This window comes from Neofelis nebulosa, chromosome 15 (assembly GCF_028018385.1).
Source record: "Neofelis nebulosa isolate mNeoNeb1 chromosome 15, mNeoNeb1.pri, whole genome shotgun sequence".
Lineage (NCBI taxonomy): Eukaryota > Metazoa > Chordata > Mammalia > Carnivora > Felidae > Neofelis > Neofelis nebulosa.
In genome coordinates, this window is record NC_080796.1 from 19,619,960 (window position 1) to 19,637,562 (window position 17,603).

Genomic DNA, 17,603 nt, shown 5'->3' on the forward strand with positions numbered 1-17,603 from the left:
AGAGACTCGAACCGATTCGGCGCCTTCTAGATCTCCCCTAACCTGCCTTTGGTTCGCGGAAGAAGCGTGGGAGAGCCTCCCACTATTATCGCTCCTGTTATTTTATTACATTATTTAAGAGGCTGTCTCTACGGAGCCAAACGTAGCTTTAATTTGCTTGCTCTCTCCTTCATTCTCTCTCAGACACTCCCCCACCCCCACTCCCAAAAACTGTTAGAACTGCAGGAAACGCTAAAAAAAAAAAAAAAAAAAGGCAGAGAGAGAGAGAAGAAAATTTGATTGAGATAGTTGTGGATTTTTTTCCAACAAGTTTCCCCGCAGCTGTTATCAAAACATGCAAATGAGATTTTCCAACAAGATCTTAAACAAATCTGGAGGAGTTAATGCCCAAGCAAAATAATCAGTCCGTTTGAAGTGACTGTGGGTTTCAGTTTGTCTTTCCTCCCCGTGATACTATTGCAGGGGAATGATAATTAGACCTTTACTTAAAAAATCCAAAGGGGCTCTCTCGCTTTCTCTTCCCTCCCTTTTCGCTCCCTCCTCCCTCTCTGGCTCCCTCCCTCTCTCTTTCTCTCTTGCTCAGATGTTGGCAAAGGGGGTTTTCTTAATCAGACTGTTTTTTGGTCCGAGGGAAAGGAGGAAGAAGGAGATTGTGATGGAGAAAGGGGGTCTGTAAAACGTCAGGCACCGCACAAAGGCTTTGCCACGTAATTACAGGCTCCTATTAAGTCGAGATCTGCCCTCCCAGGGGTCTCCAATTTTCTTGTATTCCCTACAAAGCCTCCTCTGCATGCCAGTTTGTGCCTTTTGAAGTGCCAGAGAGCTTCTTGATCCAACTGAGAAGGAAAAAGGAGCTCAGCAAGAAGAGGGGGAGAGAGAGAAGGGAAAGGGGGGAAACCCACCACCACCCTCCTTCGGACTCTTGAAGCCCTTTTTTTTCTTCTTACGAAAAGTAAAGTGAGAATCCTGCTCTCCAATACATCTGCAAGACATCACCCTCTCCTCCTGAAACTTTAGTCACTCCTGAGAATCCACAGGAGTGCAGAGAGGGGGAACACGTTTTCTTGAAGATGTTTTAAAGCTGGAACAAGCCTTCTTCTGTTGGTGCTTGAACTCTTGCCTGGGAATAACTTTTTTAACCTTGAAAAAAAAAACCCCACTTTGATTCTTCTCTCCCACCCCTTCTTCTCTCTTCTTCTGTTTGCCTAACTCCCCCGCCCTGCTGGCCTCCCCTTTCCTTTCTCCCCCTTATTATTATTTTTAGTGTGTGCGTGTGGACGCTTTTGGAGAGCTGGAAGGAATTTTTTTCTCCTGACTTGAACATAGGGTGACTTTTTAATTTTATTTTTTGGTGTGGATTATCTCCTTGGACCGCGCCGGACTTGGCCTCAGGAAAGCAACCGAGGCTGTCGAAGGCTGTTGGTGCAGAACTCTGCTCCGCAGAAGGGGGTCCCCCGCCCTCTTTCCAATTTTTTTTTTTTTTGTCCTTCCCCTCCTTCTCTCTCTCTCTCTCTCTCTCTCTCACTCTCTCTCCACTCCCCCCTCTCTCTTCCCCACTCGGCTCCTCTCCCCCCTCGCGCCCACAGCGTTTGGTGTTGATTCGAGCGGGAAGAGGGGGGTGGGTGGGATCGGAGGGGGAGACCATGACCTCCAGCTACGGGCACGTTCTGGAGCGGCAACCGGCGCTGGGCGGCCGCTTGGACAGCCCGGGCAACCTCGACACCCTGCAGGCGAAAAAGAACTTCTCCGTCAGTCACCTGCTAGACCTGGAGGAAGCCGGGGACATGGTGGCGGCGCAGGCGGACGAGAGCGTGGGCGAGGCCGGCCGGAGCCTACTGGAGTCGCCGGGACTCACCAGCGGCAGCGACACCCCGCAGCAGGACAGTGAGTGAGGGGCGCATGCCCGCGGGAGTGTGTGTCCGGGACAGGGTGGGGGTGGGGGGTTGGGGACGCTGGGGGTCCCGGCCGGGCGCCTGCAGCCCGCCAAGGCCAGGGGAGAGAGAGGGGGCGAGGAGAGGTGGTGGCAGTGGACGGAGGAAGGGCCGGTCACAGACGGGGAGGAAAGGAGGGCTCTGACGAGGGCGTAGCCCAGGCGGCCGCTGCAGGGAGAGGCCCCGAGGTCGGGGTCGGGGACTCTGCCCGCCGCCGACTGTCTCTGAAACCCACTGGGCCGCCCCTCAGTCCGGGGCGCGCGCGGCGACGCGGGGCAACCGGGCTGGCTGGGCAAGGGTCCCCGAGGGGTGTAAAGGCGGGGAGCCTGCCCTGTTCGGGAAGGCGGAAGGTTAAAGGCGCCAAGCCGGGTCGGGGGGGCTCCTCCCGGGTCGCGAGCGCGGGTTCGGAGGCAGGCGGGGCAGAGGAGGAGGAGGGCACGGCGCACAGCGGCGACACCCGCGCGGCCCCGGCGCGCGGGGCTCCCGAGGCCGGGGCGTGCGGGAGGGGCCGCTTGGAGCGCCCAGCCCCAGCCGCCCAGCCGCTCTCTATGCCCGGCGGTGGCCGCCCTCCACCTGCGGTTGGGTTCGAGACCCCCGGCGGAATCAAAGGCCTGTGCCTGGGGAAGACTCGGCGAAGCAGAGGGAGTGTCCTTTGGGGTGAAACCCGAGCTCCCAGCCCGCACGGTCCCGCACCCGAGAGATGCGCAGGGGAAGCGCGGGCCCCAAAGCCGAGCCTAGTGTCACATTCGAGGAGCTCTCCCTATTGGCCCTAAGACCTCGAGAAAAGTCCCCGTACAGTCTCCCTTCCCCATCCTTCCCTACTGATATACCGCGTCTCCGTGGAAATCTCGCTGGCCGCATTAACCATGCCTTAAAAGGTGACCCCCAAATGTATCCCTACGTTCTGGGGTCTGTAACAGACCTGTCACCTGGCTCATCCCAGGTGACATGGGGGTTGATATTTCCTCTTTGAGATTTCAAGGGTCTCAACTCGGCTGGAAGTTTTTAAATGAAGCTAATTCCTTTCTGTGTCATTATTTATTTGGTCTTCAAATTGGGAACCTGTAGACACAGGAGACCCGCCGGCATTCCATGGTTTAAAAAAAAAAAAAAAAAAGCCAATATCAGACTCTCGGGAAATAGACAAAGCAAACAGGACCCAGAGACAGCTGGAAGCAAGGCCCGGGCAAAGGGCTGCAAAGAAGCAGGCGGCAGGGGAAGCCCCTTGCTCGGGCAGGCCGCCTGCCCCTCGCCCAGCTTCCTGGGTCCAGGCCTAGGATCCCCTCCGCGTTTTTCAGCCCAAATCGAACTGGGGTCGATCCACCCTACGTATTCCCAGAGGCAGAGGGCGACGGGGAGTTCAGGCTGATGGAAATGTGGCCTGCTCTGTTACTACAGAAAGAAGGCCAGCTCTGAGGAATGAAGACCCGGTGTCCCCAAGTCCCGGGCAATGGCTGGACACAGCGGCGGAGGCTCTCTTGAAGATATTGGAGCCTGGAAGGGGTGGAAGGGAGGGGGGTTGCTCGCGCTGCACGCGTCCGCAGCAGGAGTTAATTGCTGGCGTACACACTAGGAGCTCCAAGAGAATGCGCGGCAGAATGTGATTGTTTTTTAAACGTTTCGCTAGGGAAAATTTAAATATGCAAAGCACAGGGAGACTAGGCTACCGAATCGCCCAGCTTCTCTGATTCCGCACCTTCCGCGGTTCTCCTTTCGCCCTGGTTAATTATTAATCGCCACATTTATCGCTGTTCGGAGAACTGGAGGCTGGACCCACAACCGAAAACACGGTCGTGAAGAAACGGCTGCGTGAAAAGACCAGGATGGGGCGGGCGAGACCAACCAGTGTGGCTTTACCCCTAAAACAAGCAGAGGGATGTGAAAAGCAGGCCCAAGGCCGGTGGTCACAGCGAGTCCGGGGCCCGCGTCGGCCTCGATGGGCGCCGGATACAAGAGGGCTGGAGGGCTGCCGAGGGAACGCCACGAGAAGGGAGCTCGGGTTCCTGGTGGCCTCCTGGTGCGAATGGAACGACTCTGGATTGTGGAGGCCGCCTGGGAAACGCCTGAGGTGTAGGTGGCGCGCGGTGGTGGCCCCTGTGAGACCCAGACCTGGCATGGCCAGAGGTCGCGCTGCGCACGTGGCGTCCGCCGTGGTGCGGAAGGACACAAAAAGCGCAGCGACCGAAGTTGGGGACCGTGTGTCCGGAGGGAAGGGGATGCGAACTTCGGGAACCCGCCCCCTTCATTCTTGAACGCATCTCTGAGTTTCAAGGAGTAACGACAGGCCTGGTGGGGAGTGGGCCCCCGAGAGGAAACTGAGGCTCGGGTGCCAGCCAAAGAGAGGCTGTTTAAGGAAGGATGGTGGACAGACGGTTCTGGAAGAAGGTAGCAGAAATGCAGACCGCGCTGATGGGGACAAAGTGACCCCTTTCTGCTAAGAAAGTAGCAGAGAAACACAACAAGGCCTGGCTTTCTGGAGATGACTGGGGCCTATTCTTCCAACAAATAGTTGTTGCTTTTAGAAGCCCTGTTTCCTCAACCTCCTCACTCATCTCTGAGATGAGAATAGGAAGGTCTGGTGAGTGGGGTGATAGTGTTCAGGAGGACCCTTGTCCTCAGTCGTCGGGTCCGCCATCAGGGGTCTCGAAGGAAGCTGTCGTGAGCTGCTCGAGTGGGGCCCCCCACTGGGCCCTGCTGGGCTTCCAGTGGGCAGTGGACAGTGAGGCTCCCAGGGCGAGTCAGAGAAGAGAGGAGTCTTCAGGCAGACGACTAAAGCTGGGCTCTGGAGCCTGAAAGGGACGGAGAATGACCCCAAGAATCAGGTGCCCCTTGCAGCCTGCTGGCAGTCTACCCCAAAGTGGGAAGCCATAATCTTCAGAGGGATGGGGCACATGTAGAAGACCCGGGTTTACTCTCTCAGTGACATAGAAACCTGTTCTTCCTAAATATTCTTTTCAGCTCCCGTTAGTAAAACAGGTTTCATTTACAACGATATTGCAAATTCTCCAGTTATAACCTGGGCCGACCTTAGTAAGACCTCACTGATCTCTGTCACTCCTCAGCACAATTCTGTTTCCTCCTCGGTTGATATTCATTGCACTTTCTTCTCTGTAGAATGATTTCTTTTCCCTCTTACTGATTTCCCCAGCCCAGTAAATTTCTCAGACTTCTGGGTTCAAATGCCTTAAGTGTTAAAGAAACGGTTCTTTAACAGTTAGGAATCCAGTGGCTAATGGGGGCAGTGTGGAGTGTGAAGGGGGTGGAACAGGGGAAGCCAGCGAGAGGAAAGAGGAACAGGTCATAAAAATAGGCAGACCTACTCCTAGGACCACGGTGCATCCCGCTGTCATTTCTTAATCTGAACTTCTGCAAACTCTTAAAAAAAAAAAAAAAAGCGCCTGCCTTCCACGTTCCCAACCTCTAAATTAGTGAAACCAGATTGTCCTAATAAGACCTTTTGTTGGAAACACATGTAGTCATAAAAAGGTAGACGGAAAGTCAATTAGACACGCGTGCACACACGCACACAGTCCCAAGCCGGTGCTAAGTGTGCACCGGGCGCAGCTGGGCCCCGGGCCTCGGCGGGATGCAAATGCAGAACAGCGGCGCGGGAAATCGATTTGTCACAAAGGGAGAGGTGTAAACGCGGCGCGAAGGAGTCGCCCGCCACACTCCCTGGGCCCAGCTCTGCCGGCTCCTCCCTGCACGAGGTACACCCAGGGGAGCGGGAATGTTCTCTAGGGTGCTTCCTAGTTGGAATTCACATCAGAATATCAATTTCCTTGGAGTTTCAGCATTTGTAACACCCACGGCGCCAGAAATTTTTGCGGCACCACCCTGGGGCCCTGGAGCCGGTGCTGGCACTCTGAATTTGGGCCTCAGTGATCTTGATTCAAAGAGGAGCCAAGGAAATATATCATTTTAAAGGTAGCCTGGAGATTTTTTTCTCTTTATAGGAGGCAGTGAAATCCAGAATCAAGACAGGTCGCGGAGCCCCTATGGTCGCAGGTCAAGTCCAGAGGAGAGGTGGCAAATCCTGTTTATCTGACAGGCAGGAGCAGGGCGCTGGATGGCCTCCTTCTCTTAATATTTTGGAGAATTTGACAGTCTGGTGACTTTCACCCGCCCTGGGGAGAAGGGCAGCCCGGAGTGCGAAGGTCAGGGATCCGGGCCTGTACAGTCCGAGGCCGCAGACTGCCAATACTCGCCGGGTCTCCAGACCCCCCGACTGTAGAAGACAGTGAGCGGGTGTCTCCACCATTCATTTGTGACGAAACCCTTTCCAAGACTCCCAAGCGCCTCTGCCGCATCTTAGGCGTCAGGCACCCGTGCATTTTGGCATGGTGAACTTTAGGGTCCCCCGCATACTCAGATTAGACCGGGGGTCGCAAGGGGCCCAGCAGCTCCTTCGTCTTCCCAGCGGCGTCATTTTAGATTTTACAACACGAGTGAATAAACCATCTCCAAACGAACAAGGTGTCACATACGCTCCCCTGCCCTGCGGGGGGTGGGGAACCCCATCAACTTCAGAACCACAGATACCTTCCTACTCCACTGGCTCCGATAAACTGAGATCCGGGTCTGGGACTGCGTGCCCGGCCAGCAGCCACCTCGGAGACCTTTTTTCACTTTTAAATGGCATCTGTAGATTTCAACTAGAGGTCAGTTTGATTTTTATTTTTTTAAAATGCGTTTCTTTTACAATCCCTCCCCTCTACCCTGCTTACCTGCTCCCTCCTTCAGCGGGACCGCCACCCCAGCTGACCGGTAGCCGAGGGAGAACTCGGCTTCTTCGCAGGCACATCGGGGACTAGGGTAACGGGATGTCGCAGATCTCTGCGAGCTTGTGCGCGCAAGGCGATCCCCGCATGCCTCCTGTCCGTGGCGGTTCTAAGATCATATATTTATTTTTTAGTCTTTGAGAGATGGAGCTAGAGGAAGGGCTAGGAGGTACTTTTTTTTTTTTTTTTAATAGGGCGAGTAGTGTTTATAGAAAAGGAGATAAGTCTTGAGTTTTGCTTCTTTTTTTTCTCCCCCCAAGGGGTAGAAGAGTTTCTTGGGGAAGAACTCCACCCGGAAAAAAAAGTAAAACTTAGGGGTTCAGCATCCTCTATTCAAGCCAATTCGTAAGGTCAACCAACAGGATTCTTGGAGTATTCCTCTGAGCTAGAGATTAGACATTTACAGGAGCTACTTGGATAAGGTCTGACTTCCTGTGTCCACTTGGTGTCCAAACATTTACAGAACTACCTGTGAGTGCACACCACTGTAATCTGATTGGGTGCTCTGCGGTGGAATTCGGTTTTAATTTAACTCAGACCGAGTACCACCCCAAACGGTTTCCCTTTAACTCCCTTTTCAACAATACAGAGAGGATGTCTATGTCAACAGCATTAATGTTTATCCACAAGAATTTGGATTCTTGTAATTTCCACCAGCTCCAGGAGCAGGCTAACAACACTCAATTAAAAACTATCTCAAACAGTAATAACAATATCAACAAACTGCCACGACCTTCTTTCCTCTAAATGCTGTTTCTTATTAAATCAGGAAATGCAGAAATGCATTGCCAAGACATCTGAGGAAGGGACAGTCATCGGTGTTCGGGGGTCTGCGGGTTTGCTTTCCACCTGTAGAAGTTGTTGAGTAAGATGTCTCCACCGTAGTCTGAATATTAGTAGATTCTTGGCGTGGTCATTTTGTCTAATAAAGTGAGGCAGCCTGGAGGAAGTAGTTGTACAGAAAATTAGGAACTACCGATTTTAGCTTTAGACTTAACAAAAAATCACTACATTTCACTTGCCCTGGAACCACTTTTCTTGAAGAAATATCTAGGAAGCTGATTACAGGGACGATAGTCACTTTAAGGGTGGGGTGGGGAACAAAGACACAACCAGTGGTTGGTGAAGGAAATTTTATGAAAGAAAATAAACTTGTCAGAACAAATCAATCACACACATACACGAGTGACTTCTCAGAAGAGCCCAGGGACAGTCGGAATCTTAAGGGTTCTGCGCCCCGCAGTTCTCAGATACAGGAAGAGAGTCATGACCAGAAATCAGTCCTCAGGTACTGGATGTCTTTGCTGCACCACGTAATGAGGGAGCTCTAATTCCCAAGATCTCTGAGGCTTATTTTTGCCGTTATCGATACCCCCAGACTCAGCTTCAAATGAGGAACGAATCTGAAAAATGCATCTTAATTTGAATCCTCATGATTCGCGTTATTAGAAAGGACAAGGACAGGTCCTCCAGTTGCTGTTTTGTCTGCTTGGAGCTGTTTGCAAGCGACTGGGAATTTTCTTAACGGGCGGGAGAGGAGACACCATTCGGGAAACTTCTCTGCAGGAATGGAGATCGCACCCGGCCTGAACGGCAGGCTCTCCATTTGGGGGTGGGGGGGGGCGGCGGAGGAGGGAGTTGATAGAGCAGAGAAATTAGATTTTAACTTTCGAAACGGAGCTTGACAGTGGCTTAGATTTTCTTGCTCTTCATCTGGGCTGGAACAAAGATGCAAACACCCCACCCCACCGCCGCCCTCGCCTTCCCAGTTCCCGGGGCGGCGAGGCGGCTGCCCCGGGCGCCGCGGGATGTACCCGCGAGCCTGCTTGCCTTCTCCGGCCGAAAGGAGGCGCATTCCCCCCGGGGCCGGGGCGGGACGGGCCTTGCCTTCCAAAATCCTTGGACTTTGGCAGCAGAGCGACCAGCTGGAAGACCCGTCTACGCAAGTAGCAACAGATAGGAAATATCTGTGTCACGAAGACACTCCAGGGACTGCATAAATGTATGCCATACACGCGTGTTCACAGAAACACGGAGTTAGCTGGTAGGAGTTCTGCCTTTCTTGCCTTTGACATGAGGGTGGTCAGGATTCCAGGAAGGGGGAGGAAGGGGGGGGGGGGACTAGATGCCCCTGGTCAGCGGGTGCTAGGGATGGAGCCTGGGAAGGAGAGGCTTTGTCTCTGTGGAGGCGGGTGAGATGCTTCTGCACATCAACTCCAGGTGCTTAAAGAAACCGGGGCAGATGGGAGAGCGAGAGCCGGAGGGCTGGCGTGTTAGGGAGGGGCCGCTGAGCTGTGACACACACCCTCACTGTACCCCAGTCTTCACGCAGGACAGACACTGGCCACCCTAGAGTCAGGCCCTGGGGTTAGCGGAACCCTCTTTCCCTCAAGGGAAGAACAACAGCTACCCCAAGTCTTTTGTGTGTGTGTGTGTGTGTGTGTGTGTCCCCAGATCTGACCCCTGGCTTCCCCTCATCCTCCCTTTTTAGGCAAATGGCTTACAGGACATTTGAGGAAGATTCTTAACCCCCTTCTGTAAATCTTGGGTTTTTCTACTGGGCTCCCTACCACACCCTGAACTTGGAGGTCAACAAGGCAAGGCAGCAGTGGGAGCAAGGAACGAACGGGCAGAAAGAATACTTTGTCTTCTTAGCAGAGGTGGTGGTTCACACATACCTTCCAAGATAATCGGAGCTTGGGTGTTCACTAGAAGCAGAAGTGCCAGGCCGGGGCCGCAAGGGAAATTGCTTTCCCACAAACGTTTGTCTGAGAGTAAGAACATTCACCCTATTCACTTAATTACTCATCATCAGTCATGTCATTATATTTTAAAGGACCTCACGGTGCTGGAAGGTGCTGTGGTTATAAATAAGCATAAAAACAGATGGGCGCTCTCCCAGCACTCGAAATGTATATGGGGAGGCCAAATCTTTTCAAAGAGGATTCTGATATACAACTTAAAGGCCAAGGGGCCCAACTCAATCAAAGTTTGAGCCAGGACGTGCTAAGTTTAATCAGCTTGACTCTGGGGCAAACTGAAAGGCCTCTCCAGCACTTGGGATTTTTACAGACAAGCCCATTTTCTCCAATCTCCATTGTATTTATCCACACAGATTCATGCTAGGCTTGGTGGAGTTGGCCTGGGCCTCGTGGGGGGTAGGGGAATCAGTGTCCAGCCTCCTACCCTCGTCAGGGTAGGAGGCCAGAGGTGCCCTCCTACCCTACCTTTCATGCCCTGTGCCCCGACTGGCTGCCCAAGGTATGTGTACTGCCCAGAAGACTCCTGCCTACAGACCCTGGAAGCCCCCTAAATGCTGCTTTCTAGAATCCTCAGAAAAGGAGAGGGTCTGTTGAGGTCAATGGTTTATAACACAACCAAGCATTTTCATGTATTTTTTCTCTCTGATATTTCATTTTATACTAGCGTACTTAGAGACTTCTCGGAAATAGAGGTTTGGGGAACTGGTTACTGTTTTGTTTCTTTTTCAGGTGATTCATAAATATATGAAGTTGAATCTTCCAGTGGAAATAGGTATTGAATCTCAACTTTTATGCCTGGGCATTGACATATTGTCATCAATCCAGACTGGGAAGTGACACTAAATAATTGTGTACATCGTGACTCTTCTTTCCATTTTCCACCAGAGCTACTGTCCCAAATACCTGTCTGGGTCACAGTAGTCCCATACCACTGGGACAGCTGCTAAACTGTTGCCTGGGCTCAGGGAATGCTTAAGTGAATGGGTGACCTCCCCATCTTTAGTGGGTCCCCCATTCTAATCCAGCTCAAGCACTGGGTCCCCTCTACTTCCCTTCCCATTTTATACTGTTTGCCTGGGAGATCGCCCCCAGGCTCACCATTTCAGCATAGGTCTGCATACTAATGACTCCCAGGTTACAGCTTCAGGGCCCCCCTTGGAACTGCACATCCATATACGTAGTGCCCTGTTCAACTGTTTTCCACGTGAACATCACAGAACAACAACAAAACATGACAGTATGGCACTCCCTTTTCCCAGTCGATCCCCTTTTAGCTTTTCCTGTGTTTCTGTATCACAACCCAGGATGCAAACCTCAGAAATTACAGGCTCACCCTGACTCCTTCCTTTCCACCTCTGGCCAATCCATGTCGGGATCTCAGCAAGTTTACCTTCTAAAATCACCAGTGCCTTCTGGATTTCCATCCAGGCCCCAGCAGCCTGCCCATTCACTGTAGATCAGAACTGTTCCCCTACTTTTCCCTAGCGTGCTAGTGAGGCTGGGACATTTCCCACGTCCTCTAGTCTCCTTCCTGCTTCTCTCACTTCTGATGAGATGTCCTTTCTCTGCACCTCTCTTTGCAAACCCACCTGTGCTCCCTTGCAAGGTTCTGCTCCCATCTCCCCTCCTTGAGACTCTTTCCTTGATCTGCTTCCTTTTGGCCTGAGTGAACCCCTTTCCTCCACGCTTCCGGTAGAAGTGATCGGCACTTTTACAAGTATTGCTTAATTATTTTCTAAATGAGTTATGATTGTTAATTTACCCTGAGGATTTTCTTAAGATTAGAGAGTTTTGTAGGGAGGTGGGGAGGCATATTCCATAGTGTATATAGCAAAGCTGTGTAAGTAAATAGATTTCTTTCTTTCCTTTCCTTTCCTTTCCTTTCCTTTCCTTTCCTTTCCTTTCCTTTCCTTTCCTTTCCTTTCCTTTCCTTTCCTTTCCTTTCCTTTCCTTTCCTTTCCTTTCTTTTTTCTTTCTCTCTTTCTTTCTCTCTCTCTCTCTTTCTTTCTTTCTTTCTTTCTTTCTTTCTTTCTTTCTTTCTTTCTTTGTATAGTGTGGTTCTGCTGGTTTTACACTCTCTAGCTGAGAGTAATATTTTAGAAATAAAGCATGGGGGCACCTGGGTGGCTCAGTCTGGTTAAGCACCCAACTTCAGCTCAGGTCATGATCTTATGGTTTGTTAGTTCAAGCTTTGCATGGGGCTCTGCACAGACAGTGTGGAGTCTGCTGGGATACTCTCTTTCTCTCTCCCCCTCTCTCTCTTCCCCTCCCCCACTCACTCTCTCTCACTCGTTCTCATGCGTGTATATATATACACATACATATATATGCGTGTATATATATATATATATATATATATATACACGCATATATATAGGCATAACACCAACGTGCAATTCATGCTTATTTTAGAAACTGTTCTATTGTATACTAAAAAGTTTAAATGGGAAAATAAAGTCACCCATGTTTCACCACCCTGAGGTAGACACAGTTCATAGTTTGGTGTTGAAATATTTCCTTTCTATTTTTTACACAATTTTGTATTAATGTCGTCCATTACTGATTTTTCTTAAACCAATGGAGCAGTTTTGTTTTCCGTTGAGAAAGAGAGTAGGGGAGGGGCAGAGGGAGAGGGAGAGAGAGAGAGAGAGAGAGAGAGAGAGAGAGAAAGAGAGAATCCCTAGCAGGCTCCAAGCCCCGCATGAAGCCAGATGGAGGGCTCCATCCCATGGCCCTGAAATCATGACCTGAACCAAAATCAAGAGCCGGAGGCTTAACCAACTGAGCCACCCAGGCACCCCAACAGAAGAATTTTTAATCTCATTTTCAAAGATTGTGTTTCCCCCACATTCAGAACATACACAAACATATAACCCACTTGCTCTCATCAGAAAAATTCAACCAGCACACGCACAACAAACAGCAACTCCTCAAGGATTGTGGGAACCCTGAAGTCACAGCCATTTCCCAGAATCCTCAGGTGCCAGTGGATCCATTTCCATCCAGCAGTGAGGACCTTCAGAGTAAACAGTTGCTGTTTCTTTTCTGCTTGTTCTAGCGGGGAACCTTCCCTAGACATGAGAACATGTCTCCTTTTAAAATTGGAAAAGCCGGCATAGTAGTTAAAGGACATTCTGGGACCACAGTTGGAGGGTTACTGCTCAAAAAATTAGTTTTTACATAGTTTGGTAAGGAAGAGCTCCACACAACTGGTGGGGAGAAAGTGTCTTAAAGGACTGCACATTTTCTATTATTGTAGATCTCTGGATCTTGATGTTTTTTTAAAAAAAATTTTTTGTGTGTTTATGTATTTTTGAGACAGCATGAGCAGGGGAGGGACAGAGAGAGAGGGAGAGCCAGAATATGAAGCTGGCTCCAGGCTCTGAGCCATCAGCACGGAGCCCAATACGGGGCTCGAACTCACGAGCAGTGAGATCATGACCTGAGCTGAAGTCAGATGCTCAACCGAATGAGCCACCCAGGCGCCCCTTGGTGTTTCTTTTTTTTTTTTTTTTTTTTGATGTTATTTATTTTTGAGAGAGAGAAAGAGCATGAGCAAAGAAGGGGCAGAGAGAGAAGGAGACCCAGAATCCGAAGCAGGCTCCAGGCTTTGAGCTGTCAGCACAGAGCCCGTCGGGGGGCTCGAATTCACAAACCCCCTTGACGTTTCTTTGAAATGTTTTAAAACTCATACATGCTTTTGTAACATAGGAGGAGGAAGGCAACATTTATTTCTCTATATACCTTGTAGAATGATGGTCAGGTAATTAGTGACACATGTCATCACACAGCAGTGTGTTTGGATAGGAGAAGCACTTATAAAAATAAAAAAATAACGCATTTATCCGTATATGAAAGTCTACAGTACCACAGCCCTTACTTAAAGTGATAATTACAGAGAAAATATAAATTGTTATTATGAAGTATACTTAAACATCGTTCCCAGGCAAATTGATGTTAAAATATTTGCCTGATGCATGCAAATATTTTCTTTAAGGCAAGTATTAAAAAGTGATGTAAAATCATGTGGAACAGAATTTTTAAAATATGAATTAGATATATCTTAATAATGAATCACCTTCTCCTGGGAAAGGGGGGACAGAGAGAATAATCATTACATTTGAGGATTAAAAAACCACACTTGTCCAATAAAAGTTTCTGCAGTTCCCTGCGTTGCCTCTTTCTGAGGGAAGAAAGGAGAACCACCCAGAGAGCTCTTTGCCTGTAACCAGATGTGCTGTTCAGCAGCCCTACTCAAGTTTGAGGGAAGACCACAGGATGAATCCTCAACACATTTAAGAAATAAAACGTAATTTAGTTCATTAATCATGAAACTGAAATCTGCAGTTTTGCTCCACATATTTCAAAGGCTGAATCCCTTCTGTCAAGAGCAACAGAAAATCCTACCATGTACACTTGACTGTTAGAAGTCTGTTCTTAGCTTCCCTCAGGGAAGAAGAGATTTTTCTGGGTGTGATCAGTTTTACTCAGAATATATGAAGCTCTATTTAAATGTATGGTTCCCCCTCCCCCCCCCCCCCCCCCCCGCCTTTGCCCTGACATTATCCTTTCTCAGGGTGGTAAGAATATCTGTTTTCTGCCCTGTTTTGCACTTTTTGGCTTGGCTTTTTACCTTGAGCAGCCAAGAAATTCCAGATGTGCCTGGGTAGGCCTTAAAGCACGATCATTTTAACTGAATTACTGTATATACTCTGACTGTGGGAGGATTTAATTCTTTTCCCTGATTACTTGTGTAAGTTAATGTCTTAGTTTGTCTTAAAGAATTAATAACATTAATATGAATAAGAAAGCTTGTGGGGCACCTGGGTGGCTCAGTCAGTTGAGCGTCCGACTTCGGCTCAGGTCATGATCTCGTGGTTCGTGGGTTCGAGCCCCGCGCGGCCTCCGTGCTGACAGCTCAGAGCCCGGAGCCTGCTTCGAATTGTGTGTCTCCCTCTCTCTCTGCCCCTCCCCTGCGCATGCTCTGTCTCTCTCTGCCTCTCAAAAATAAATAAAAAACATTAAAAAAAAAAAAAAGAAAGCTTGCTTCACAAACTCCAAGAACATATATATCCATGCTATTATGTTTTATAAAACCCGTCCTAAGAAGCAGGTAGGGGTAGCATAATTATTTTCCTTTTACAGGTAAGAAAACTGGCTCGGAGAATTTTAGGAAGCTACTGTTAAGTGACTTGAGGATTTCTCTCTTGATCCCATTTTATTTATTTTTTCATTCTATCTCATCATCTTTGATGTCAACCAAATTCTTGTTAATGCATTATAGTTCAGTGAAACAATGCTGAGTCACGAATAGGGAGACTAGCATGCCAACTTCGTAACACACGACCATGCGGCACAATTCTCGTTTATTTCCCCTGGCTCGCATTCTGTGTTATAAAGGGAACATGTTAACCACTGTACCTGTCTTCCTCGTGGGAATGCAGCAGGCCTCAAAAGATACCGCCTTTGTAAAAATACTTGAGGAATAAAGGGCCAAATTTATCATCATGCATAAGGAATCGAGTAGAGACTTTTCTAAATGATGTCATCAAGCAAAAATTTAAAGCTAAGAAGGTGTCTCAGTAGATTGATGCCCAGCCCTCCAAAAGCAAGAATCTTTCATTCAGATTTAGGGGCATTGGGGGTTTCAAAGCCTTTTACCTTGTATTTAGAGACTTCTGTGCTAAATTACGATTCTACGATTTACTTGCTGCTTGACTTTAGATGCATCTCTGGGTCACGATTTCCTCACCTAAAAACCTGGCCCATTAATATCTACTACACAAGTCTGTTGCTTGGAATAATGAGGTAGTGTAAACAAAGACCCCAATACCCTATTTCCCATCCCATTGAAGGCACTCAGTTAAATGCTTGCTCTTTTCCTGCTCCCACTTCTGTGACGTCTCTGACAAGTGTCACTCATTCCAGGCTCAGATATGTATTCAATGTGGTTTCCCAATCGATGTCGGAGGCCACTTAATGTCGTTAAAACTAGGAATATTCCCATACTCCAAAAGTCACGCTCTTACAACATGTCCCTTACCAAGCAAGCAAATAGACAAATGTTTTTGATCTACGGTCAGGAACTGATGCCTTATGATTTTTAATGACGGGCAGAAGACACACCATGAGTGCCCGGCAGAGCCAGGAGTCTGGCTCAGAAGTCCCGGACTGTGGTCCACTCCTTCAGGCCACCCCTTCTCCTCATCAGCATGAACCAGTAATCTAAATCTTCTTAAACTTTGAGTTGACCCCAACCGTTTTTATTTCCACTTGCTTCATCCATCACCGTGGACTGAACGGTGACCAAAGAAGACAAATGCCTCGCCCCAGTTTAGACACTGAATTTAATGGAGAAGATACGACACATGCTTAGGACATCGGACATCAAGACTTCTCATCCCAGACCTGACACAGCCACGAGGTTTCCCGGACGCCAGCCCTGTTAAATTTTCTCGGTAGTGTAATATCTCTGACATAGCACTGTCTTAACACCCCTCTGAGATTTCTTGGGTTTATTTAATTTTTTATACATGAATAATACTCGCCACACTAACAGTGATCATATGTGAAGTTGCCATTCTTGTGCCAACTTGGATTTCCCAACCAGGCGAGTAGGATAAACATCTGTCCCCCAGTTTGATATGTGACCTGCTTTCAGATATGTTGCTTTGAAATATTTCTCTATCATAAAGCATCCAGGGCTCTTTGTTTTTTTGCCAAACAATTAACGATGCTTGGTAATAGATGAGCTTCTTTGGTAATAGATGCGCATCTCCTTGGTCCATGGGGAGAAAACGGGTCACTGGTGGTGAGGGACTTGGATGAGTTTGTCGCATGACTTGTGTGCTGGTCTAGAGAAGCAGTTTACTGTACGTTTTATGCAAAAGAGAGGGGAGTCAGCTTGTAAGCATGCTCAGTGGGTATTAGTCGAGATTAGGAGTACGGATCTGTCAGGAATATCCATTCTGACATATGGAAAAGTGTTTGTGTGTTTGCTAAAAATGCTGTGTGTGCTTTACAGTATTATGTAGTGTCTGTTTGGGGTGTGGATAGCTGGATTACTGTTCTCCTTTAGAGAACACGGAATCCTTCCTCATGTAGGAAAACTTTCCTTTGGTCCTTGTTTCCTGCATTTCCACCTTCTATGTGTCTCCATATGCTATTCATTTCTATTGATTTAGAGGAAAGAGGTAAAGAGAAATAACAGATAATCGGATTCTTTCTCTAATGTGCTTACAGTTGAATCCTGCATATCTTAAAGGGTGATGATGCCTGGTTCCTCTTCATCAGAATGAACTGAAATATCTTCCAATGCAGATTCCAGGATCCCAGTCTATAGCCAGTGAATCAGCATCTCCCAAACATGTGCCTTTTGACTGCAGATGATTTTCATATGCCATAAGGTTTGACAACACGGACGCAGACCGTGTTCTCTACCAATAGCGATTGGTCGAATGACGTCTTTTTGTGTGTGCCGTCCATTGTGTCCCGTGTGGTCCGTTGTTACTAAATTCTCCCTAAGCATTAGTCTTATCTCTTCAACCAGGTATGTAAGGTTTTCAAGACAAGGGCAGACAGGAAGATGTTTTATACGTCAGAGAACAGATGGTGCTTTTCCTATTGTAAATGACTTTAATAAGCAGTTACTGAGTAAATGAATGCATGAAGCACTCACTAGATGCCTGGTACTGTTTTAAATGCTTCACATATTTAAAAAAAAAAAAAGAAAGACGCACCATTTAAGGTGAAACTAAGGTGATTCTTGAAGGTTGTAAAAATCCTAACTGTGGCTAATTTTAGGTGATTGCTATCTCAACTCTTTTTTAAAAATTTTTTTTAAACGTTTATTTATTTTTGAGACAGAGAGACAGAGCATGAACGGGGGAGGGTCAGAGAGAGGGAGACACAGAATCTGAAACAGGCTCCAGGCTCTGAGCCATCAGCACAGAGCCTGATGCGGGGCTTGAACTCACGAACCGCAAGATCGCGACCTGAGCTGAAGTCGGACCCTCAACCGACTGAGCCACCCAGGCGCCCCTCTCAACTCTTATTCTAGAAGAAAAACCTTGTGCCAAAGACAGGGCACGCTATCACACAGACACTAATATTTACAATTTGACTTTAGT

General features: G+C 48.6%; 1 protein-coding gene across 4 annotated transcripts in view; it reads left to right on the forward strand.

The window, feature by feature from the left end:
- The first annotated feature begins 599 nt into the window (after positions 1-599).
- The window catches only part of PRRX1 (paired related homeobox 1), a 79,856-nt gene continuing 62,852 nt past the window's right edge, over positions 600-17,603 (forward strand). The window contains exon 1 of one of the 4 annotated variants that reach the window (XM_058702147.1): positions 600-1,884. In XM_058702147.1, coding sequence (XP_058558130.1) covers positions 1,644-1,884 — 241 coding nt within the window. In that variant the 5' untranslated portion in view covers positions 600-1,643. The remainder of the gene's footprint in view (positions 1,885-17,603) is intronic. The other 3 variants (XM_058702149.1, XM_058702148.1, XM_058702146.1) reach the window with 3 other exon arrangements.